General features: G+C 42.3%; 1 protein-coding gene across 1 annotated transcript; it reads right to left on the minus strand.

The window, feature by feature from the left end:
• Positions 1–99: 99 nt before the first annotated feature.
• Positions 100–25,467, minus strand: LOC108668611 (ankyrin repeat domain-containing protein 50-like). The gene is made up of 8 exons (XM_018155853.2): positions 25,271–25,467; positions 10,432–10,529; positions 6,225–9,230; positions 5,752–5,950; positions 4,092–5,522; positions 3,733–3,897; positions 3,443–3,578; positions 100–2,762 (listed from the first exon to the last, which is right to left on the minus strand). The coding sequence occupies exons 3-7, from the start codon at positions 9,209–9,211 to the stop codon at positions 3,456–3,458; spliced, it is 4,905 nt and encodes a 1,634-aa protein (XP_018011342.1). The 5' UTR covers positions 9,212–9,230; positions 10,432–10,529; positions 25,271–25,467; the 3' UTR covers positions 100–2,762; positions 3,443–3,455.
• Between the last annotated feature and the right edge of the window lie 1,379 nt (positions 25,468–26,846).

Here is a 26,846-nt window from a genome sequence, read left to right on the forward strand (position 1 = left end):
TTCACATTGACAGTATAAAGACTCATTAGAAAATAACGAAGGAACGTATATTTGCTGGAACTTCTACTACGGCATTACCAAATTTGTAATAAAACAAATTTTCGTGATTAACGTTGCACGGAAACTTCTGAATGCAGGATATCGCATATTTTGTTTTCGGGCAAACTGTCAGAGAAGCGGTCGAATAATAACGATTAATGAAACACTGATAATTTCGTAACAATTCAAATATCTTCCCAAACAAGCATTTGTCGAAAACATGAACAAGTTTGAACCGTGAGAGAAAATTCGGCAAAAAATATGAGCCACAACTAACTCATGGTACCGAACAGGACTAAAATATTTTTACCGATAATCCAGAATAAAATTCAACCAGATAAATAGACGACGTTATTACAAATGCTTGATTTTTTTCCGAGTAGCAAAAAATTGGGAAGAAATATTTCCTTAAGGTCCGCCGATAACTAAACCGAACTAAACTAAGCGAGATCAGTTTCACACTTCTAAATTATATATCCGTCACTATCGAGCTACTGAGAACGCTTGCTTGGAATGAGAACAAAATTAATGCAAGCTTCTAATGCGACGAGTTGAGAACCTCAAATGAAGTTAAATGGGACTTGAAACAGAATAAAATCTAGTCAAGTTTTCACATTGACAGTATAAAGACTCATTAGAAAATAACGAAGGAACGTATATTTGCTGGAACTTCTACTACGGCATTACCAAATTTGTGGCATCTTGCGTTTCGTCAACAGAGGGAAGAAGCTGTGTCAGCTTTATACCAATAAAGATCTTAGAGAAAACACGGGCAACTTTCGGAAATGTTGACGACAAGCCACGTATACAAAGAGCAGGCTTAACTCTAAAGAAGCTTGGCCCGTACAACATACAAGTTCTCAACATCAGTATCGAAAATATTGCGACAGCTTAACGCCCTAAGCGAAAGTTTAAATAGAGAATACGTTTCATTTACATCGCTAATATTATTATTACTAGAGAATATCACAAGCTATGATGTACAGCGAATAACATAAATAGTGGTGGTCATATTAGGCATTGACCTCATTAGGCATTAGCACAATACATGTACACTCGCATTAATCTAATTAGTCGCTAGTGCCTATAGATGCTATAGTACGTCAGTGCTTGACAGCTAATGTACGACCAAAGCACATACAGCCTGTACACGTGCATGTTATATGTACACGTGGAACCTCATGTAGTAAAATGTACGTTTATTGACTCTCAGTGAACGAAGCAACCGTCATAAGAATTGGCAGATGAACAATAACTCCGAAACACAAAAATCCTTTCAGCAAATACTGAAATTACGAACAAACAAAATAAATTTGAGCGAACTTTGTAATCCTAGGAATTTATCATAATATTTGATTTATTTTATGACTCTGCAGTGTACAAGGAATTATGCCTGATAATGACAGCAATTAAGTTGACTGAAGATTTATCATCATGGCTGTTAATATTGAGCATGAAAACATATAAATTGCTGTATTTCCTCCACAGCAAGAAGGTAAAAGATTGTTATAAACGAGTCAACAGCGACTTGACACACTGCCTCACTTATACACAAATTTCAGAGAATATGTAACGACGTTACAGTGCTGATCTAATTTTGTTCATAAGATTAACTTGGCACAGATCGCGTTATGATATCAGAATTTTAAAACACAAATTGGCAGCAATTCCATAAGTAGGTTTTACTAGGGAACGTGTTTTATGACATACAGACGACCCGAGGTAGATTGCAGCCATACGCCGAACATAAAAGAAGACTGCATGCATGATGGCAGCAAGTAACCGAAGCTGCAACGACCATAAATCGCGTGCAGACAAAACTAAAAAGCTCAATTCACAATTTGTAGCTACGATGACAAGATAAAGTACAGCTCCACATACTACGTGATACTGACTACTACTCCTTTCATGCTCCTACGCCTACTCCTTTCTACTCCTCGCCGCCCACATGAAATTAAACTAACTTAAGTCAACAATAACTTCAATTTTAGCGTAAAAACAAAAATTTCCGTTATAGTGTTAACCAATTGTTGGTAAAATTTGTAGGAAGCCCAACTTGAGATATTTTTGTATGTGCCATGAAAAATATCTTGATACATCATTCGCCATTTCGTCATGAGTATCACAAACACGAAAGGCTTTCAAGAGAATATGATACAGCACATCTAGAACGTGGTACCAAACATGAATTGGCTTTCTTTCTGACAAAGCAAAACCACAATTGCACATATTGATACGCTTTAGTCTGCAAAATGCATTCTAAAGTAAAAAATTTACCACTCTAGGCCAATCAAATATTGAAAAGATCTTATTGAATGTTCAAAAATGAAACATTTCACACTCGAGCAGTAGTACTCTCTTTCTGGTCACAAGTAGAGTGACAGTATACAGTGGTTCTCTGTCAACCAATACAGAACAAGCACAAAAACACAGCGAGATAAAAGAAATATTAGCACAAGACCGACTTTAGTCACGAAAAAAAATGGTCCAGCTTTAAAATCGGCTAGCAAACATTGATATAGATGGTGATTAATTTCAAATTGAGGTGTGGAGGAATCAAAGATCCGTTGGCGAAGGATGATTGCCGTCTTGAAACCACAGTGTTTGTGATAAGAACCTCATGCTCTTACAATCGCAATCTAAAGTCTTTATTCACGGCGATGCTGAGAAGACACACAGGAGTTACAGGAGACCGCATGCAGCTTAGTGACGGGAGCGGCGGCCTGTTGGCAACGAGATCACAATTACTTCCATGAATATTGCTTCCATAAATAAATAAAGAAAATTATTTCGTCCGAGTAATTATTTCAATATACAGATAATTGATCAATTTTGAAGTGATGAACAGTAGCTTCCAACAATCGTCGTTACAGATAAGATGCTTGATGAAATTGATGGGCATGAGAAGGAAGTAAAATTCGAGAAGATGAAGCCAAATAATTGTAATACCGAAATAATTTCAAGCAGAGGAAATCATCGTAAACAAGTGTAGGAAGTACGTGATAATGAAGACTTTTCTGGTTTGCTGGAAGCTGATCAGGTAGTTGTTGCTTAGTAGCTATTTCACAAGAATGCTTTACTACAGGGAGAGTAGAGCAATTCATACCTCACAAGAATGCTTCACTACAGGAAGAGTAAAGCACTTCATACCTCACATGAATGCTTTACTACAGATAGGGAGAGTTTAGCACTTTATACCTAACATGAATGCTTTACTACCGGGAGGGAGAGTAGAGCACAGCGAGTAGTATGAGGGAGAGTGGCATAGCTCATACCTCTCTGTCTGTTCTCAAAACAAACAGTAAGGCACACGGAGCGAGTGTAATAGTAACGAATCATCAGCAATGACGTCGACCAATATGTTAAAGGAGGACCTGGCTGTCGCTAAGTAAGATAAACTCGCCCGTAAGCGTAAGTCATAGCGGGGTTTCTTTCTTGAGCGGCAAGCCGCTGGGTCGCGTAGGTGCGTTGCTGGAGACGCGGCTACGGCCAGCTTGCAGGCCGTTACGGAGGAGGTGTGCTGCTTTAGACTGCGCAGCCTGCACAAAACACCAATAAATTAAAACGTTTCAGCGTAATCAACAATTATTGGCGTATTCTTAAAAAGAAAGTAGTGAAAAACTAATAAATTTAGCACACGTGAAAGAAAGATTTAATATTCACAAGTGTGCATATCAGGATATGAAGACCTACTTTCAAGCTGGTGTTGGTGACGATGCCGTTGCGTTTAGGTCTTGTAGGTTCAGGAGAGCGCGGGGTGCCAAGGATGATGCGCATGTGCTGGTCAGAGCTGAAGGAGTAGCCCGAAGGGGAGTACCCGCCTCCTCCGCTGCTGCTGCCGGCCGATGATCGCCCAGCCTGAACACAAGGAATATCAATCTACCGAAAAAATTGAGAGTCATATTAATGGGAGAGACAAAGAACACAATGGTTTAGTCAGCGCGTCAAGATTTCACAAATTATTATTCCGTGTATCTGCATTAATTTGAGCCTGCTAACAGGTTGATAAGATTCTATGAGATTGATTACAACAGCGTGAGAGTCATAAGTACCTGTGAAGAAGACTGCAGGAGAGGAGCGGTGGCAGGACGCTGCCCCTTATAGAAGGACATGCAATATTCCTCGTCCATGAGCGCCACCACAGGATTGACGTGCGTCGAGCCGCCCATGTATCCTTCGTATCGACGGAGGCCAGGATAGCATGACTCGCCTACCATGCTCGACATCGGGCCCCCGTGGTCGCTAAGGGGAGAAACGGGCGGTGAAGCGTAAATGGGCGACGACGAATCGTCCATGGGCGTGTGGGCGGCGGGCTGGGTGGAGGGCGGTGGACGGCGTCCACGGCCGCACTGCTGCAGCTGCTGCGTGAAGCTCAGCAAAGGTGACATGATGGACGACACGGGCGCTGATGGAGCAGGAAGGGCTTTCGACTTTTGCACGGACGAGCGGTGGCCGCCGGAGGACCGAGTGCTGGAGGTCAAATTAGAAGATTTCGACGACTGGCCCAGTGAGGCCGTTGATCGCCGCTTCTCGAAAGTCGACTCAGGAGAGTCGGCCGGGGAAGAAGTCAGGCCGGGACACAGAAGAGCTGAGCACGGCTGCTTGCTGGCGTCCAACGCACTGGCGTTGACGTAATTGGCTGTAGTCTGCCCGCATTTCTCTAAATGGTCCTCCAGAAGTTTTGCTAGTTTATGATGACCTCCTTTGAGGGCGACTTTAATGGCAGTTCGACCACACCGATCAGAATGGGAAGGATTAGCTCCGTGTTTCAGCAGTTCTACAACGCACTCCTCGTGGCCTTCTTGGGCTGCAATTGAGAGCGCAGTGGCGCCCTGCGAGCAGGTGTGGTCGACCGCGGCTCCTGCTTCCAGCAACAGCCGCACAATCTGACTATGGCCCTGCCAAGCAGCGCTCTGCAGAGGCGTGCGTTTCTCGCAGTCCGTGGCATCTACTGCCGCCCCATGCGCGAGCAGGAGCGCCACCATATGGGAATGCCCCTGCCACGCAGTTACGTGCAACGGAGTCCTTCCTTCCAAGTCTGTAGCGCTAACGTCAGCATTACTTTCCAGAAGAAAACGAGCCATCGATAAATTATTCTCAAGCGCAAGAAGGTAAAGCGTGGTGCGACCATCGGCGTCTCTGTAGCTGAGATCAGCCCCGCGGCATAGCAACAAATGAACGACATCTTTGTGGCCTTCCAGCGCCGCCACGCGCAGGGCAGAGCGCCCATCGTGACTCGTGTGGTCAATATCAGCTCCCGAGTCCATCAAGAGAGCCACGACCTGAGCATGGCCCTCCTGGGCGGCCAGCACAAGGCTGTGCTTGCCGTCGTTGTCCGTCTGATTGACGCGCGCGCCGGCGGCGATGAGGGCCGCAGCCACGGCGCTGTGGCCTTCAAAGCTGGCGTAGTGCAGCGGCGTCCAGCCGGCGTTGTCCCGGTGCGTCTCGTCTAGTCCTCGTGCCAGCAGTAAGTTCACTGTTTCCTGCAAGAAAAACATGAATATGTAAGTGGTTCCACAGTACATAATGATGAAAAAGGCGCAGCAATGTACATTTTATGTTCGTTTGACATAAAAAAGAAATTAATGGCTAAATCATAACGAGAAAACCTTCATTATATAATAAGACATTCGACACCGGCAATATCACCGGGACATCAATTCACATTTCTCAAGGAATTTGCTTTAGTATTAATAGTTGAGCAGAACTGACCAGCGATCCTTGAGCAGCAGCAACGCTAAGCACAGTGCGGCCCTCAGCGTCGATGTGGTCGACATAGCAGCCCCAGAAGAGCAGGCGCTGCACTACAGCGGCGTGCCCCATGGACGCCGCGGCCAGCAGCGGCGTACGGCCGGACCTGTCGACGTGGTCCACGTCCGCGTCGTAGTCCAGCAGCAGCTCGCACACCTCACTGCCAACGTAACAATATTATAGCCAAATACATAAGAGTCAGAAGAAAAATTTCAGTTTTTTTGTAATTAAATAATGATAATGAGCACTCTAACCGGGATTGATTTAAAATTTTTAAATCAACACGTTTCCCGTAAATTCCGGTTAAACACTTACAGGGTTCGTACTGGTAATTAGTCTCTTATAATGCAAGTAAATCATAAAAACGTGACATGAAATCGATATGATTCAGCCCAGACATAAGTTTTAATATTGAGACAAGTGACTAAACGTACGTGTGTCCTTCGAATGCAGCAACCAGAAGTGGAGTGAGGCCATCACAGTCCTGATGGTCAACGTGCGCGCCTTGCTCGAGCAGCGTAGTGACCACCTTTATGTGTCCTTCGCTGGCGGCCACACAGAGAGCGGCCACACTCAGCGCCGTCCTGCCGTCCACATCAGCATGGTTGACATCAGCGCCAGCAGCGAGCAGAGGCTCGACGATCTCGCCGTGTCCCATGTACGCCGCGGCGATCAGCGGCGTCCGGCCTTCGCTGTCGGCAAGGTCAACGGAGGCTTTGTGCTGCAGCAACAAAGCCACGACCTCCTCGTGGCCTCCCCAGGCCGCGGCTCTCAGAGCCGTGCGCCCGTCAGCATCAGCGAGGTCGACCTGTGCGCGGCCCCGCAGCAGCACCGACACCACGTCAGCGTGACCGCCCCAGGCCGCAGACCTGAGTGCCGTCCAGCCATCGCCATCAGCGAGGTCAGGGTCGGCGTTATGGGCTAAAAGAATGGCTACGACTTCTGCGTGGCCTTGGCGGGCAGCGAGATGTAGAGGCGTCTGGCCTCCGCAGTCCTGCAGTGAATGCGACGCATGGGACTCAAGCAAGAGACGCACTAGAGATGCGTCGCCCTGGTGTGCCGCCGTGTGCAGAAGGGTTCGCCCCGCAGCATCCCGCTGGTCCACGGGACCCCCACGCAGGTACGGGTACAAGGGGTCCTCGCGTTGCCGGCGGCGCTGTTCTCGGCGTCCCGCTCGTCGGCTTGAGGCGGCGCTACTGGCGGTGCTGAGGCGACCTCCGCTGGTGCCGCGACTGCTACTCACGCAGCTGCTCTCCACCGACGTCTGCAGCTCTGACAAGCTACACATTATCTCCGTGCTACTCGACCGAGGCCGGCTGTTGACGGGATTAGGTTCATTCTGTATAGACGCTCCATTTAAATATCCTTCGCTATGTACAATATCACTTTTGCTTAATAAAGAAGACCTATCCGTATTTACAAGTTTAAAGTTATTCGTGAATATATCGTTTAAGTTAGATTCCTCTGGAACAATTGTGGTCCCCGGCTTGGGAGTGTTCTGAAATTCTGATTCAGTTCCTAATTCTTTATACTTCACACAACTTTGTTCTTCGCCCGGCTTCCCTCCTTCATCGTTTGTCACTTCTTCGACAGCCCCGCCGTCTTCTTCCTCATCCTCGCCCTCTACTTCATCCTCCTCGTCCTCTTCGTCCTCCTCGACCGACGCTTCCTCTTCGAACAGAGGGTCAGGGGGAGGCTCAGCCCCCGCCTCCAGCAGCAGCCTGACGGCGCGATGGTCCAGAGGCCCCACGTGTTCAAAGCAGGTCTCGAGTGGAGTGCCTGCCGCTACCAGCCATTGCGCCAGGTGGCACGGCTCCAGCGGCGCCTGCACGGGCATGCGGGCCAAGTGGAAGGCAAAGTCTTGCACCCTGGCAGGGTTGAGAGTAGGAGCTCGGAGTGACAAGTTCATGGCCAGCATAGCGTGCCCTTGTGACACATCCACCAGATACTTCTGCGTGCAGTGTTTCACGTCGAGCAGCCACTCAGCGAAACTGTGGTGAAACATAACAACCCGGGGCGAGTACGGACACAGCACACGTCGCAGGAGTCCCCACCTCTTGCTCCACTCTTCCTCCGACATGTCCGGTGCTCGTGTTCGAATGGCTTCCCTGAGCTCTTCTGGTGTCAAGGCCTGGCGAGCAGCCAGCGCCACTGCCAGTAAAGGAGCAACGCGCTGAAAATTTCGCCTTGGGTACAAGCGCTGGCACAGCCATAGGTAAAGACCGTTCAGCGTGCCGGGAATGTCACGTATTTCCCGTAGCGTCACCCAACCTTCAGATACACCATCAAGAACTTTTTCCAGGTACAAAAAGCATCCATTGCTTTTGATGTGTAACTGGTTAAGCATTTCGGCAGTTTCGCGAGACAAATGATTTCTTAGAGCAGGTTCACGATCCAGGCGGCATAAAATGTATTGTTGCACGTCTCGGACAACTTGATTCCGCCTTAAATCATCTAGAGAGATTCTTCTGAAGCCTGTAAATTGTTTTGTTATGAAACGCGAACAGCGACGGGCAGATACAACTAGCAGAAGCCACGAGGGAAGCAAGTGATGATGACTTGCCAAGAGATCAGCAACAGTTCGTGATGTATTGCTAGGTTTGCATGCCAAAAAAGTGCCAGGTGCATCACAGCTGCTCTCTGAGTTGGTAAGAGCGTCCTCATCAACGCTGTCAACGACCAGCAGCAACGTCTTCTGCGGGCTCGGGATCTCCGAGAGAGGAAAGAGCACCGCGCGTCTGAAAGCCTCATCAGGATTATGGTAGAGCGCCCGTACCTCCAGTGCAGCCTTGATATCAGGAACTTCGAGCTTTTCTTTGTACCCGGGGAGTAAGGGCGAATATGACAGCTGAGTCACGAGAGATTGAACAAAGTTTGCAACGCAGAGCGACAGCATATCGTGAGCATGACAGAAATGATGAGCTAACAGCCTCGACTGAAGCTGTGCAGCGTGACGGCCGTGATTGGCACTCGGGTTGACCAGTTCGTGGCAGAGCGCAGTTTTGCCGGCACCTGGTCCAGCCATGAGCAGCGCACCGCAAGTCTTCGCTGCCGGCCGCTGCTCCACGCACGCCCACAATTTAATCCAGACCCACTCCCGACAGAAAAACCGACGACCATCGGATATAGCCTCAACCTCGGGCTGTTCATTTTCGACGCCTGCTTCTGCCTTCGCCCCTTCCCCGACGTCCTTAGGTCCAGCGACGGCTGCAATGGGAGACTCGTCCTCGGCAGGGGTCGGAACCTCGACATCTTGACTGGATGAGGGTTCCGTTGTTTCTCCCTCGACGATCACAGCTGACGAGTCAGATCCCTCAGGCAAGTCGGGCACTTCATCATGGATGGAGAGTGTGGTGATGGGTGGGATGGAGGAAATGGTGGTGTCTGCGGTGGTCGGCATCACAGCGCCAACCGTGCTCATTTTGGCCCTCGACCTTCGCCTGCAAGACCCACGAACAAATTACTGCGACATCTCGTGGTAATCTTTTTATTATATTTATTAACGTAATGTGTGTGTTTGAAGCCTGTCAACGAAAAAATGGAGGGGCTGTTAAGGCGAGCGTCCACGCTACTTATCGCGCAAAAAGAAAAACAATACTTAGAAGTTCTATACTTATTGCGGGTTGGAACGAGACTTTCTTTACTTAGCGTAAATTACTTTTAGACGGTGACTTGTAGATTTTATTTCATTGCTTGATTTCCATCGAAATAATGCTACAAGTTCAACGATATTTGGTCTACCGTCTAATTTTTATTTATGTTTAATTTCTACTTCCACATGCACGACACTTTTGAGCTATGGAGAGAAACATTAAAAATTTTTAGCTTTTCAACATTTTTTCCAAAGAGAATGCTTTGACGCATTGTTGTCTCAACATTTTGCTAGAAAATTGCAGCAATGACGCTTGATTAGAGCGCTCAATTGTTAGCGCCACTGAGTTTCATGATGAATCTTAATAAATTTGCATTCATTAAATTGGTCCTTTCTGAATCCTCTTTTACTTTCGAAAAAACTATTAGGTAGAATTTTGTAATTTTGTGTAAAATAAACGACAGCGTGCCACATGTGATCGTCAAATTAGACTTACAGTGGGGGGAAATAAATATTCGTACACTTGAAAAATCGTATTTTAATGTATGTAAGTACACAAACTGAACAGGAGAAGTGATTTATATTATGTATAGAGGCGCATTGTATTCAAAAATAGCATCAATAGAAATTAAATCTCAATGCAACAAAAATTAATGCAACNGATTTGAAGATTATTTTTAGTACTGTGAAAAATTGAGTTTGAACTCCATATTTAGTGGAGTTCATATTTCCTCAATTCCATATATTTAGTGCAAGCCATTGAAAATAATGCCTGAGTAAATAAAATCCTGGAAAAATAATTCTATGACAAATTGCAGATATAACCTCATGCAATCAGGAAATGAGGATTTCACAGAGTGAATACATTATTTTAGATAAAATTTGCACCGAGGGTTCAGCAATTGAGGCCTTGCATGTCCGGAATTTAAACTCTTAAACCTAAAAGAACGAACAAAGAGCATATTCCTTAAACTGTGCAAGAGATAACTGCCCGTAACAAACAACGAATAAAAAACAAAGAAATAGCAAGTTTTTACCGTGGCACTGACCGGTAAGGTGAGAGCTGTCCTTAAATTCGGCGTCGCCGGCAGCTCGCCATGCTGAGGGAAGGTGAGAGGTTGAGGGTAGCAGCAGTCAGGCGGTGTACCTGCGCACAAAACAAATTGTTATCAAGACAACAAAATCGCCTCGTGCCGTTGTCGCCGGATACCATATATTATCATATAATTTCATAACATAGTGATGTCGGCGCTGAATAATAGGCCTGATGTGGCCTGTCGCCAATTCTTGTACTTTTCCTGATTTGTTGCGTCATTGTTGTTGATCTAAAATCAGGTCCTTTGACCGGATCTTTTCCAAACTGACGATTGTTTGAAATAGCTACTAGACTTCCACCACATTCGATATGGTGCTGAGCATTTCAAGTCTGAACATATATTTCTCCTTTATTTTATCTAGTCTGTTCCTGAACGCGTGTCTATACTGAGTGCGTCAACGATGTAATCGGGGAGGCTGTTCCAAATGTCGGTGACTCGAAGCGAGAAAAAGTGTTGACTTGTCAGTGCATTAAAACGCAGCAACCATTTATCAGCCCAGTTAAGGTATTAAGCACTAAAAAGAGGTACGAAGTAAGAGATCAATAACAGGATAACCGTCAAGACAAGATATCGGATGACACATAACCAAGGTAGCACTGAGGCCTCAGAGCGACGCTGACCTCAGAGGGGCCACACAGACCGAACCTCATCGATCGATGGACTTCAGCCTCGGTTATTTTTAAGGCCACTGTCGTGCCCACGTCAATGATTACACTCTAATCCTGGCTACTTCATTGACGAGTTTACCGTCCGCGTGCCTCACATTAAATCAGTATTTCAATGAGACTTCATCCTATCATGTATCATGTTGCCGTAGTGTCTAGCCCGCCTTTCTATACAATGTATGCATGGATATCATATCACATAGTAATACACCAATAAATGAGAGATATTGTGCTCATATGAAAATTCCTTGCAAAGCAGCAGTATAGAAGTATAGATGAGTCAAAGTTGATACGAAGAAAAAAAGACACAAGCAATTGTAAAATGATGGAAGAATTCACATGGCTCAACTTAACAGCGCACAGTTGTACATTGGTTGGTGGTACTGACTTTCCTTGCGTTCGTAGGAACAACAACGATACTGTGTTGCCCGTTAATTCATACGTTCTAACAAAGAAAAAGTTCAAGTCGTGTTAAAACTTTTATGAGAGGGGCCCATATGGAAAATGAGAAGCAGTAATGAATTGAATGAACGAAATAATTATCGCATGTCGCCTCAGCGGAAAGAAAAGATCTGAATGGCAGACTCAGTCAACAAGAATTTGAGTATGTCAGACAAAATGAAAACGGCATTGAACTTAAGCGTCTGTTACATCCAGACAAGGAACCATCTTCATTGTAATAAGATAATTTTCAGTTCGGGCAATAATTATTAAATACAATGTACGTACTTATGGTAAAGATACAATGTGCGGACCAGCTAGAGGGCGTCCGGGAAGATGTGTTAACATTTGTTCCTCTGCACATTTCTAAAGGATTAAATTTTCCAAGTCTAACGACAGGGCAGGCGGCAATTTTAGATTTCGCTCGGAAATCACAAAATGAGCAGTGATGCCATGGCGTGAGCCAGTCAAGCAGAGCAGAAATGCTGTTGCGTGAGCTGGAGAGGCAGAGCAGAAATACTGAGACGTGAGCAGGTCAAGGAAATGACACAGACTCGCATGAAGTATTTACTACGTACAGCCATCAACGTATCCTCTCGTTATCAGTTCAGCATTTGGGTGCATCAGAACGGAAACAAGTTTCAGGAATCCAAACGAGTTGTCGCACTACAAAACAACGCAACAACCAGGATATTGCCGCGAAAAGACCCGCATGCATGAAAGGTATGCTTCCTGTTCAGGATGGTTCCATTTGAAATTCAAAAGAATGTCAATGGAGTTGCGGGCTCAAATATAAAACATTCACAAGCAACAAAGGAAGAATTTCTTTTTAAATTAGATCTATTCCAATTTAAAATTATACTTTAAAAACTGTTCGTCACTATAGAATATTACGTAAACCAAGTTTGATCTTGTCGAAAATCAAGCCAAATCTCAAATTTCCAGGAAAAATTAAACTCTTCCCCACCAAATTAACAGCCCGAAACTGATTTGCTGTAATAATTATGATATGTTGTATTATAACATATAATTACGTTACAGTTCAATGAATTTTGATGTAGGGATGATTGGTATAATTCGAGCACATTCAGCAGCTCGTCCAATTCTAATTACACAGGCAGATCTCACACGTCGGCAAGCGGGTAAATGGAATTGGAACGTGCGATGAAAGAACAACTCGGATAAAAACCAGCAAATGCCCTAAAGCAACATTTAGGTCGATTTGATTAATCATTGGAAATTTCATGTACCTTTTTAGATTTGATTAATCATTGGAAATTTCATGTACCTTTTTAGATTTGAGGGATGATTGGTATAATTCGAGCACATTCAGCAGAAGCAGAGCTAGTCGAGGCAGAGGCAGTGCTGCTTTAAAGTCGTCGAGGAGCAGGCGAGGGAGGCGGGGGCGCCCTTGTTCCCTCGGAGCCTCTATAAGTTCCGGGGGCTGAGAGCAAGCTTGATAAGCTGATAACGCTCAGCCAAAACAATCTGCCTTCACACACTCAAACTTTTATCCAAGATAGCAGCGCCAACTCAACTTAAAATGAGTTAAAACTTTAAACTACACGTATTCCTCTGACAGGCGACATTCCAAATGGTACAAGCCGATAACCAACAAAAAAAATTATTATACAACGCTATCCTTGTAACACTCTCCAGACATTTTTAAAATAAAAACGTGTGTAGTATCGCTGCAATAAAGAATAAACGGCGGGAAAAAACACGAGAGATATTTGTAAAGGAATAGAACATGCTCAGCGACCAATGGGCGCGAGAAGTGAAAAACAAATGTATCCATGCAAAATTACGTGATACGTAACGTGAAAATTACGTGAAGGTCACTGTGAAAATTAATCAGCTATTACCGCGAGATAAGAATTAGGCGATAGCAATGCGCAAGTTTCTCTAATAAGCTTGCGATAGCTATGCGCAAGTTTCTCTAATAAGCTTGCGATAGCTATACGCAAGTTGTTGAGGGGAAAATAAATGTATTTCAGAAACGAACAAGAGCATTGCAATGGTAAGCACCACGTCCGCGCCACAAACGGGAACGATTAGAATTTAAACGTGAGATGGACAAGTGCAGCGCGCAGTCCTGCCGGACACAGCGATAGCGTTATGAGGTCACGTGTACGCTACCGCCATAAACTACAATAATGGCGTGAAGCTCAAATACATATTATATTGGCACGTGCACCAAAATACGCGTGATGATGGCGAAGTGTTGATGTTTATAGGACTATAAAATGTAATATCAAATCGCTCCAGTCAGAAAATTCTGAGCGATTTTACAAGGAAATGTGTCGTTGATCGGTAAGAGAGCGGTACTGTTTCATATGAGCTGCATGGTTCTTGCTAGTATAGTATTATAAAAAGAATAGAAACAAACAGTGACATGACAGAGCACGGCAGTGAAACAGCTGCACTGAGAGCCGCAGCAGCAGCACAGCAGCAGCAGCACAGCAGCTGTCTCTTATACACATCTAGATGTGTATAAGAGACAGGCCCTAGAGTTGTCCGTAGCTACCAATAGCTGCATGCCAATAGCGGCCTAGAGTGGTNAGAGCGGCCCGTCACGGCTGTAAGTGGAGAGCGGCGTACGCGGCAAGACTGGCATAAACATCGAGACATCAACGCAAGACCGGCTAAATCTATATAGAAGAGTGCAGTGAAAATTGGAGCTTTTGAGATACTAAAATGAAGCGTTTTTGACAGTGGACGTTCACGTGTTCCGAGTAAATACAAATTAGCATCGAGACATCAACGCAAGACCGGCTAAATCAATAGAGAAAAGTGCAATAAAAATTGGAGCTTTTGAGATACTGAAATATAGCGTTTTTGACAGTGGACGTTCACGTAATCCGAGTAAATACGAATGAACTGTCATGTCGATTGCGGGCAAAATAATGCGATTGATATAATGGCATTTAATGCACTCTGATTCAGTCTCCCAGTCCAAGTGAACATGATCTAAAAAACGATGAGTTGCGACTTGAAAAAGTATTTCAGAGCTTCAGAACATTTATCGTGGAAGATAACATAAAAGGGAGACATTGAAAAGTTTGAGCTTGCCGTGAAAGTGCGGTTTGAGAGAAGCTAATAATTTGTTTCAGTAAAAATTTCGGCTCAAAATTTCTTTGATAGAATTCACTGAGGTATTATTATTATTTATATTGCTAGTATTTTTATATTGATTTTTACTTGGAATAAGCCTTCAGGCCAATGACGACTAAACAACGTTAATTACGAGTTAACTTCGTTGAAATGACGATTATTCAACGTTGTTGTTTCAACGTAAGATCCCCGGAGCTAACAAAATTGTAGGATTTCTTTCCACTCAAATTAAAATGTACAAAAGTTAATTCTTTGTTCGTTTTGTTAAGGCCTCAAATACCTTCTGACACGCGTCACCAATCCATGGCAGAAAAGTAGTTTTGGTCGCAGTCGAATTTATTCGAACAGTTTTGCATAATTCCGATGCGATTTTTTGTACATTTTTTATACTATTGACCGCTCTACTTGGCTACAGAGATTGACGTGTCAGAGAAACAAATACCGTAATGTGTAGCTGTTTCAGCAGGGGACATTCATTATAGTGTCAGTAAATTACTTTTGCATACTTCCAATTTTTTTGCAGATTCGCTTAATATGAAATCAATCTATAATATGGACTCAATCAATGAACTCCTCAGTGCAACCCCATGCACAGACTTTCCTCAGTGCCACTCCAGATATTTTCCTCAGTGCCACTCCAGTGACTTTCCTCAGTACCGTGCCAGAGACTTTCTTCAGTGCTACGTCAGAGACTTGCCACCCAATAACCGACACAGGATGGAGTCTCTGCACAGCGCAGTGCATTGGTCGCTTGCTAAGAACGGAAGTGAGCGCGACTTTCACGGAGCAGCGGAAGCAGAAAGCACGGCTGCGCTCCAACGAATCCTCACAGTGATGGCATTAGCTCCGAGTGAACTGTTATTTACAAGTTGAAAGTACGCATTTCACTTAACCCAGCTGAAATTTTGTATAGTATATACATTAACTTGACTTTACTAAGTCTTAACAGTCAGAGTTAACAAGATATATAACAGGATTATCACTCACCAGAAACTATACAGAAAAAATCAAGTATTTAGACACGAGAGATATCGTATCGAGATATCGATACAATACAAGGTATATCTAGATGTTAATATTCTCAGAAAATAATAATAAAGTGACCGCAAAATTAAGTGAACTTTCATAAGAATACGCTGCAGTAACTCGATTCTTTCCCTCATTTCTGTTAAAATATCAAGGCACCTGACCAGCTTTGAGCGAGTGTTTGATCAACTGCCCAGCAGTTGACATGCAGTTTCTAGCGCGACCAGAACAGATGTATTGAAACTACTGCGACATTATTCCATGCATCACTCGAAAATATTCAATCAAACACGATGAATTAGAAATCAGTCAAACATGATGAATTAAAATCATTTCAAGTCTCATTCTACAGTGCACGATTGATAATTGGCCTTTCTACGATAAAATTTACTCCACTTCGGTATTGTGAAGGAGCCTATAAGCGTCTTATTTTGTTTCTTAGTTCCTACGGAAATATTAAGCGGAAACGACGACGTAAACTGCAATTCCTATCAAACTTCCATTCCGCGGGATGCTCTGCGATACCCGGCAAGGTAGCTGGCGCACGTAATGGCCTCATGGAAAGTTCAGTCAGTTTGCCTCATGGAAAGAAACATGGAGCACGAGTTAGGAGATCACTTAGGCAGATGGTCAAGGTATTAAAATGGCAAGGCATTACATAGCAAGGCATTACATGGGCAAGGCATTACATGGCAAGGCATTACATGGGCAAGGCATTACATGGCAAGGCATTGCATGGCAAGGCATTACATGGCAAGGCATTACATGGCAAGGCATTACATGGCAAGGCATTACAAGGACAAGGCTGTAGTCAATACCAGGAGCAAGAAACTGCTATCCAAACATCGCTGCATCTCCGACTGCTAGCACACAAACCTAAGACAAGCAATCGATTCAAGAGAGAAAAATATAAAAGTGACAATAACGATAAGAATTTCCGGTCAGGCGGTTACACAATTTAAAAATGCAGTCGAATCATCGCTGGTAGACAAGGTATTCTTATTTTTATCGACCGAGTTCATATTTTAACAGAGAAAATGCTTGCAAGTTCTCGAAGAGCTCACAAGTAATCATCCACTTTGTCATTATAATATATATGCAGGTTCTGAATATTTTTGACTCTATATTTCAAGTTTTTACCATCTTTAATCACTGTTATATTGATATTGCTTTGTTACGCTTAATTTTAGTGACATCCTGTTATCAGTTTTCTTGAGGTTTTATTCCTTGTATGTGTTTAATTTAGAAACTTTCTGTTACTCTTAACTTCTTTGACTTATCGTTGGAATAGAGTTTTAAATCACCTATGTTGCCTGCGAAGCTTATCTGCTTATGGGCATTCACTTGGATGTCTCTATTATTTTGTAAATGTTTTTCTTTTTCTCTTTTGAATTGTAACTAGAGCTCCTTTGTGAATAAAAATCAATCAATCAATCAATCAATATAATGGAGCATCCTTTGCTTCAGATGCCGGAAAGCATGAGGTGCGAACCGAACCAATCGTTAGAAGACCAGTGAAGCAGATCGAAAATTTTGAGATTAAAAAATACGCTGTAAAAATTAAACTTGGCCCGATAAAAGACAGTTATTCTCCCCCCCCATTTTGAAATAAATAACAATAATTTAATAAATTAAAAACATGAGACATAAGGAATTGAGTCAACAGATAATAGGATTTACGATTCTTCCTGAAAATTTGTCAAGTTCAAACATATTAAAGACCATAATAGGAGGATGGGGCAGAAAAAATAACACCATAACTGAAAAAAAATAAATTTGCAGTAGGTGCTGAAAATCATACTAAAAAATATATACATAGTTATCACCATACTTTTAAGTGCCTCCACACCTGTTCTCACATGCACTTAACCCTCCTGCTTCATTTAGAATCATCTTCATCACATCTCGGCGCTCATCCATGCGCCTCACATTCCACCATCACGTGCTTAACTTTCTTTCACATCTCATCACACATAAAACACTCACAATCTCTCCCCATCATTTCCCCATCCACACCCAGCGCTCCTCACACCAAACAGCCCCAACCTGTGCTACCATCTTACATTCATTTACACTGTCATCACTTCTATAGTTTATGGCGCTCTAAGTACTACCTACTGAATGCAGAGTGCTGGACACTGAAGTTTTATACGAAGCAAAGCCGCATTATTTGAGCATTTCATAGTCACGGGAAATTTTCTCTACATTGCAAAGAAAAACTGCAATTGAAATTCATCAAAATAAAATACCTATTACAAAAATCATGATTTGTACAGAAATCTTCTTAGTTTTGCATCATGCCAAAGAGCGCGGATTGTGAGAACAGCTCACAGGTAGAAGAGGCACACAGAGACAGGAACAAAACATCAAACAATACAGCAGGGCAGACACGCAGCAGGGATGTCGTCCCAATAAACACTTGCATTAAACACAGCGCCAGCAGTGAGACAGCGCACAGCACCGGAACGTATAACAGAGATCAGCTGTTATAAACGCTCCCACTGATAATACCCTCACTATTATGCATGATCTCGATAATATTTTCATTGCTTATTCAACCCCGAAATAGTCTACATGTTGCATTACGTTCAAAAACTCTGATCTAAGGGTTATTATTTGTCCCCTCATATGTAAGTGAAAATTTCTTCATTCGTGGCGGTTTGAATATAATGCCGGTAAACAATGCACATCTTAAAGAACGTTCACCATGCATTTTCTAAGTGAACAAGTTTGCAATGAACACTAATAATAATAACAAATGAAAAAACACAATAATCTTTTTAATCATGATAGTCAAGAGCTCAAGAATTTTTTGCTAATCATTACTCGTTGAATTAAATAATAGTTATTACAGAGAAAATTAAAAGAGAAACTGAGCTAAATTGTCAACTCTCCATAAAACAATCCGCATGAACGATGATTTCAATATAATTGGCAGGTAGATGAAAGTGCAGACATTTATTGAGAATTTCAACAAGCGTACAAATAGACTTCACGCACGATAACACCACTTGACTTACTGACGCCCCACTGGGCATGTATCCGGGCCTATACTTTCAAAAAATTCAAGAGATCGTAAGTTCATCAGTCAATCATTGACGGTCTTTTAAGCAAAATCCACCAATCATAGACAAGAAAAAAGAGCGTCAGTACTTACGTTCACTTAGCGAGTTTTGAAAGTATGGTCCCTGACCAAAAACAAAGCAAACATCCAGGGCCTATGCTTTCAAAAAAAGTTAAGAGATCGTAAGTTCATCAGTCAATCATTGACGGTCTTTTAAGCAAAATCCACCAATCATAGACAAGAAAAAAGAGCGTCAGTACTTACGTTCACTTAGCGAGTTTTGAAAGTATGGTCCCTGACCAGTGACACGTTAGCGACGCGGCATCACAGGCGACATCTCGGAGCGTGAACTAAAATATGAGGCAAGGAGAGCGAAGAAATTGCCGGCGAGAGGAAAGCGGGTCGACGCTCATCACGACCACGAAGAGAGACGAGCACGCACACTATGCTATTCCTACGGAATGATACTCGAGGCAAAATCTCATCTCCGGTGTGGCAGCTTCGGGCGATCGGGTGGCGAAGGAGCAACTCGTATCTATAATATCGGGAAGTTTCCGTTGTGCGGAAGAGAAGCAGATGAAGACTATCAGTACAAATGGCACAATGATTCGATCATGATATCTCAGATGACAGAACTTTGTTACTAGTAATACCTTTGTTGTTACGGTACTTCAAGCCTGCCGAGTGACATTACTTAATTGAGATTTTGTTGTTGCTTTAAATCCCCTATCGAAAAAGCAATCTAAACAAGAAGAAACTACTAAGTATGACCCTGAACAGCAGAATATTATAATTATAGATGCAGTTCTTGAAAGGGCACACAGTTACTATTATAGCCACACTATCTCGTTCACGTGGAGCAACGCATAGCATATTGTAAAAAGATTGCAGCGCATTTCGATTCAATTCTTCGCACATTCTAGGTGAAACTTTACGCAGGCTTGGATTGCTGACGGCGAATAAAGGTAATTTCATCAAAATGTCCCAAGTCCTCGGAGCAAAAAAAATCTATTTGTTTGCATTGCAGGTACAATAAACTTTACCTTATTCCTAAACTTCGTTCACGCTCGTTAAAATCTTGTAACTGGACACAAGAGCGAAGAGTTTCGTTCACTTACATGCAATGAACCACCTACACAAGCACAGCTTTCATGGCATTCACTTACATTGCATGGGACGAACCTCGGAGGCCACACATCCACAGCAGTGCAATACTTGCTTCATAATGCAAGCCTCGCTCTACAGAAAAAAAAAGTGAATCTACGAGTTTTCTAACTTTGTATCCTTTGGATTATGGAGAACATATTATGTTCATGCGTATATTCGACGCGATATTGAAATATACAAGTAACGTGTCTCTATCGTGCAAACGAGTCACCGTTTATCATGCATAATAAATACCTACGTAATGCAAGGAAACCATTGTACACAATATCAAAGAAAAAAATCGATGAGCTCACGTGTCTTTAGATCTTTTCGAACAGGCTCTCGACCAACAGCCGCGTTGCTGCCTTTGCCTCAAACAAGTTGCAATCCGGAGCAAACAGTACAAGTTCACAAATCAAATCGAGTATCGCATTCCCGTACAAGCCGAAATGATTTTACCACGCCTGGTAACTAACTGGTGTTGCAGACTTCTATAGCGAGCGCTGATGGTATCACTGTTAGAAAAATTACCGTTAACGGTATTACCGGCGTTTCAGTGGCCGGTCGGCACGTGAAAAGAAACACCGAGTTGCCGTTTTTATTCTAATTTAACACTAAAAATCCGGAAAACATCTGATAAAAACGGCGTAACAGTTTATTTTCACGCGTCGACCGGCCACTAGAACGCCGGTGGGACCGTTTTTTCACCGTTTTTTCTAACAGTGATATATGACTGAACACCGTTGCCTAGATTTTACCACGCCTGGGCCTATACTTTCAAGAAAAAGTTAAGAGATCGTAAGTTCATCAGCCAATCATTGACGGCCTTTCAAGCAAAATCCACCAATCATAGACAAGAAAATAGAGCATAAGTATTTACATTCACTTAGCGAGTTTTGAAAGTATGGCCCCTGGTAACTAACTGGTGTTGCAGGCTTCTATAGCGAACGCTGATGGTATGACTGAACACCGTTGCCTAGATTTTACCACGCCCGGTAACTAACTGGTGTTGCAGGCTTCTATAGCGAACGCTGATGGTATAACTGAACACCGTTGCCTAGATTTTACCACGCCTGGTATAACTGGTGTTGCAGGCTTCTATAGCGAACGCTAATGGTATGACTGAACACCGTTGCCTATACATGGAGGCGTAACAAGGAGGTGACTGTTCGCTCTACTTATCAAGAACATGCTTGTGCACGTAAGTTACTCCTGTGCTTGAAATAGCTACGAGCTCGCATGCGCTGGCCAGATATTAAAGAATATTTTCGATATCTCGTAAATTCGGAAAATTACCTATAACACGGAATGGCGGCCACTGATGCTATCCTGGGAATTAAAAAAATTATTATTGTCAAATGAAAGACTATAAGTAATAAATTAATAAAATTCAAGTAATAAAATTTAATTTTCTACGAACCTTTTTCAAACACAGGATCGCAATTCTTGATAAACAATATCTTTAAAATAACTCTAAAGGTTCACAATTAAGGGATGAAATATATTGTATTGTATATTTATTGTGAAAATCGCACGGTGATAAATTAAAATAATCATATATGAAACTGATCGATGGCAATGTAGGCATCGAACGATTGTAAAATGTAGGCATCCCAGAAATATAAATAGAATTTTTTTCAAATTAATACGCTCATAATTAAAGGGCCAATAATTATGAATTAAATTTATGGTGCATGGATAAATGCTTATTGGAGTGATGCACGCTAAATATCCATAGGAAAATAGAATTGTTTCACCAAAATAAACGACTTTGTTGAAAATATTCAACATACTTTTGCCCATATCCTAGCACCCAAACTTATTTCTTTCATCAATACGTCATAATCAAGAACAGCATAAATTATAACCCTGCTTCAAACCCCGCACGGAAAGACGAGATCTCTAGCAAACCGTTCGAGCTTTGCAAAGAGCAGAAGAGATGCAACCAACAAACCGACGGAGTGCTGCGGCACAGCACGCACTATATGAGTGACATGCAGCAGCAATGCAACTCGTGCGAGGTACGCAGTGCAGTTAAGAGGGAACGAGGAGCAAGCCTCACGTGCCGAGTATTAGTCCAGGACAGAGCCCAAGAAACTCGAGACTATATGCACAAGAATGATTCACGGCATAAAATAATGACCAAAATCACGTGCATCCATAGAGTGGCACTGAAGACCGTAAATTAATCAGCAGCATTCTTGCAATCACGGCAAGCACCCCGCCACCACTATAGATATCGGAAGCATCGTCGAGCAAGGTTGTTAGTGCCCTCACAGCAGTAAACCCGGTGATAAGCTTCGGCATCCACGAGCCGAAACACTAGGGAAAAAATGTCTGAGCGATCGACCGCTCCGCCCACGCAGCAGATTTAGTCGACGATCGTTTACAGAAGCCTTGGGATCTAGCAAGATCGCAGGGATGCGCATTACAGCGTTACTCGTAAAGAATTTAGTGTGTGTAGTTTGTTTTTTACTTTGAGCAACGATGGCTTCGATTGAGGGTAGAATTATAATAACCATAGTGAGCCTACAGCAGCAAATCTTGATTGACAAATAAGCGATTTTAAATTTAGTAAAACCTAATAGCTAATTTTTTAGGATAACTAACAATAATATATTGTTTTTCTTCGACAGCTTATGATTCTCGACACAAAAACCTTCCCCGTTAGAGAAGGAGGAACGCACATCACAATAAGAATTGAGAGAATGAGCCCAATGCTAGCGAGACTGCGTAGCGGCTCTACGCAGGCGATCTCCCTAAAAATAGTGTCATGTTTGCGTTAGAGACACCCACCACAAAAGGAAAATCATCTGAGCTTTCCTGCATTACCATCACAAAGGACTTGCTTCAGTGGCGTCACGACAGAGAAGAGCAAAAGCCAGGCGCTTCAATGATTTCTTCGATTGCCTTATAGTGGCACTTTCTCCCGAGCATCAACAATAAAAAACTGCATGGCGGCGCAGACATTCAACGCCATAATGTTTGGTTAAGAATTCAGTACTAAAATATATACATCAATTTCTTTTAGTCCGAAGCATTTAGAACAATTTTTAACGAAGCTATAACATAACTAACGTGCGCATCACAATCGAGAACCAAACGAAAATTTTATAAATTATTCCTTTAATTATTTATCTTTTATAAATTAACTTTAATCATCCTGAGTTGTGGCAGGCTTAGCGTGGGTGTGAGACGTTGCCCTAGCACACCGAATAAAACTTATTTCTAAATTTTCTCTCAAAAATTACGGGTAAATAATTAATTATACGAGGAATTATTGTTCTGAACCAAACTGCCTCAAAGCGCTTAGTTGATGACTAGAAAACCTTTGAAATAGATAAAGAATGTAATTTGTGAATTTATTTATTCGGAGACAATAGAGTTAGAGTTATTCACAGCACGGCAAATAGATTGGTGTCTCAGAGCTGTGGTGGAGGCGGCCGCCAGTGATAGACTTGAGTCATATACCTGGCCCCAGGCTTGCCAGGTAAGGATACATAGAAACTAAATCATCTTAGAGAAAAGTAAAAAAGGCCAAATTTGGAAAGGATGAAAGTGAATAATTTATTCTAGTTAGAACCATTTAAAGTGACCATCGTTAACATTAAAATCTAAAAAGATTTGGTCTGTTTTCGAGATTGTACTCTACGACGATGAATGGCATTTAACACCTCCTTTTTAGATTTATTAGCGTCATATTTAATGGCAGAACTTCAACATTGAAAAAGGAAAATTTCGAGCGCAGATGTGAAATGAATAGGTACAATAGAAGGTAGATATTTTTAAGAAGAATGCTAAAAAACAGATGAATTGTTCAGTAAAATCATTTCCACAAATGTGTGAGTTCACGAATCGCACCCTAAAAATTCCATTTAGAAACGTTGTGTGGCTCGAGCTGCAGTGTGGTCTCTAGTTATAATGCTACACCATCCCATGCCAATATGATAGTTCATTCATTATCAATAACTTAAGAACATATTATAAATCAACACATCCGAATAACAGTTATCCCCGACCAAGAATAAGTCTCTGTTAAATAATATCTCATCATTCATCATTCCTCATTAACTTTCTATTCAAGATTGTTCGAAGAACGAGACGTTCACGTCCGACCCGAAAGGATATAAGAGTTATATATGACTAATTCTATTTCGAAGGTTGCATCGCCGAGTTTAACTTGAACCACACTCAAAACTAAATGTGAGCTCAAATAGAGGAGACTTTTTATACAAGTGACACTTCGACTTCATTCACATTCAGAGTTGTACCGGAGGACACTTGCACGGAACACAAATGTCAGGTAAGGGCACATAAGCAAGACCCTCAGGCGTCGAGAACATAAAACGTAGCTCGGGACAGCATTAGCACACACTAGCTAACAAGACCTTATCAATTTGCAATGAAAGGCTAAAAATACGCAACTTCTCGTTTTATTAAGAATCTTACTAGCCTGTTAGTCAGATGACTTAGGAGCCACAGACATTTGGTCATGGGTTGGTAAGAAAACTCGACTGTAAAAGGAACGTGGATGAGGCAGGGGAATGACCTTTGTTCATTAAGTATGTTCAATAAAAAACATGATTAGTACTACAATTAATTAACGCTGTCCAATTACGAATGCCAGAAGCAAATGAATCATAATACACCTTATTGAGACAGGGTGAGACACCACTCAGCTCCTTAGAGTTCAACTAATGTATATAAATGATGAATTTTGAAGAAGCTACACACCGCCGCATGTATAGTCCATCGAGCGTGGCAATAATATATAATTATTAAGAAAATTCAGCACGACATTGGCCGCAATCATAGGATACGACGAAGATATCCTTGAGCACAGACCCTATAGGAGATGAGCAGGAAGAACAGCATCCTCTTACACAGGATTGGCTAGCTTCCTCCCCAGCAGCCGAGGTAACATGATGCCTGCCGAGGGTAGCAGGCACCCGCAAGAGGATATGATATTGTGCTCGCTACAATGCCAGCGAGCAGGTCATTGTGTCGGCTCATCGTAAAGAATAAGCAACTCGTTGAAAAGGATAGAGGAAGCCCTAGAACTTACAGTGAAATAAAAAATACGTTGTGAAAATAATACTGGTGCAGCTAAATTGTAACGTCTAAACGCAAAGCAATGATGGTCGAATCAAATCAACCATACATAAAACTTTTCATGTTAAAAAAAAAAAAGAAGAACGGGGGCATTCCAGTTTCGTAAGGGAGGTTTGACTGAATTATTATGCAATTTTTGATCAATCAAGCCCGAAATATAAACGCTCAAATTCTTAAAAGCAATTCAGAGAAATATTAGACAACTCATATCGCCGAGACTTACCCTAACCTCAGAGAAGCGCGAAGATCGGTCGGTGAAATTCACTTTCAATGTTAAGGATGTTGCACTGATGCACAGTACCTATGGACAAAACGCTAACTTCACCATTACAAACGCTTGTACACACATTGAATTCGGCAATAATATACGCCTTTGGTTAGGCCAAGTTCAAATATTTATTAATATTTTTATGACCAATAAAATCGATGGGAACAAAAATGTACTAGAACCGTAAATCATGAAAATATCTGATGTGAGTGAAAAACACAGCACAGATATTAGCACTCTGCTGCACAACTTGAAAGCACAAGCAAAATATATTGAGAGAAAAACAGTACAAGTGATCGTGGTAATATCTTTTGCTTATCTTGAATTTACAATAGGAATTCGAATTTCCGTTCCAGTTGAGCTATAAGAAGTAATTAAACTAATTCTTTCTGAGAATCAGTAAAAAAAATGTATCTGAAATTTGTGCAGCAAATATGGTAGAGCAAACAACATAGCATGTGTGAAGATACAAGTTTAAACAGATAAGAACTAAGAAACACGACAACCATGAGTGCAACTACCGCGCTCACTGTCTTGCTGCGTCACGCTCCACGGCACAGCCCACACTGACGCGACATCAGCAGTAGCCCCTTTACCACCCTCTAAACACTCAATAAAACCATCGAACAAAACCATATTCATGAGTAATCTTCGAGAAAATATAGAATGAAATTTTGCCAGTTATTGATGAATATTCTCAAAAATCTTTTGGGCTTACTGCACTGGCACAACCATCATTGAAGGCAGTGCATATAATTGTTTAAATGGATCTTGATAGTTGACTCGATCATGAATTGTCGAACGTTCTCTTTGACCACCTCTGAATGCCAAGACACGACGGGAATTTAGTCTGTATTCAGTATTTTCAAAAGTATTCAAAAGTATGCGCACGGGTATTCAAAATTTTCAACTTGGCGTCCATTAATTAAACATACCTCACCTCACCAAACACCTTCACTATTGCAGTCACTATACGTCACCTCACCAAACACCTTCACTATTGCAGTCACTATACGTCACCTCACCATATATCTTCACTATTCTAGTCACCATACCTTATTCTCAACAAACACCTTCACTATTCTCGTCAATCGACTAGAACAAGAAGACAAATATCAAAATGCAGTGTCTGTAATCTAGAAAGCAACTGGAATAAAACTTGATCACTATTATAGTCACTCGACTAAAACAAGAAAACAAGCACACATATGTACAGTCGGTAACCTGGAAAGCAACTGGAACTAAACTTGATAATATAAAGGTAAATTTGGTCCATGCTAAGACCCGAACCCTCAAGGAGGGACCAGCAGCGGAGTTTCAGCTCGGTGCGATGAACTCGCGTTAATTGCGCTCAGAGCTACATGTGCAAACGCTTCTTTTCTCGCGGGTTTTACAGCAACGAATAATTAACGAAATGCAATCACCAGTTCTCATGAATGTAGTTCACGCAAATATACGCAAAATTAAACATAATTCGCAAGATTATAAACAGAGGACGTGGAAATGAAGAGATGCTTGAATAGATACATCG

The sequence above is a fragment of the Hyalella azteca genome, unplaced genomic scaffold, assembly GCF_000764305.2.
Source record: "Hyalella azteca isolate HAZT.00-mixed unplaced genomic scaffold, Hazt_2.0.2 contig17145, whole genome shotgun sequence".
Classification (NCBI taxonomy): Eukaryota; Metazoa; Arthropoda; class Malacostraca; order Amphipoda; family Hyalellidae; genus Hyalella; species Hyalella azteca.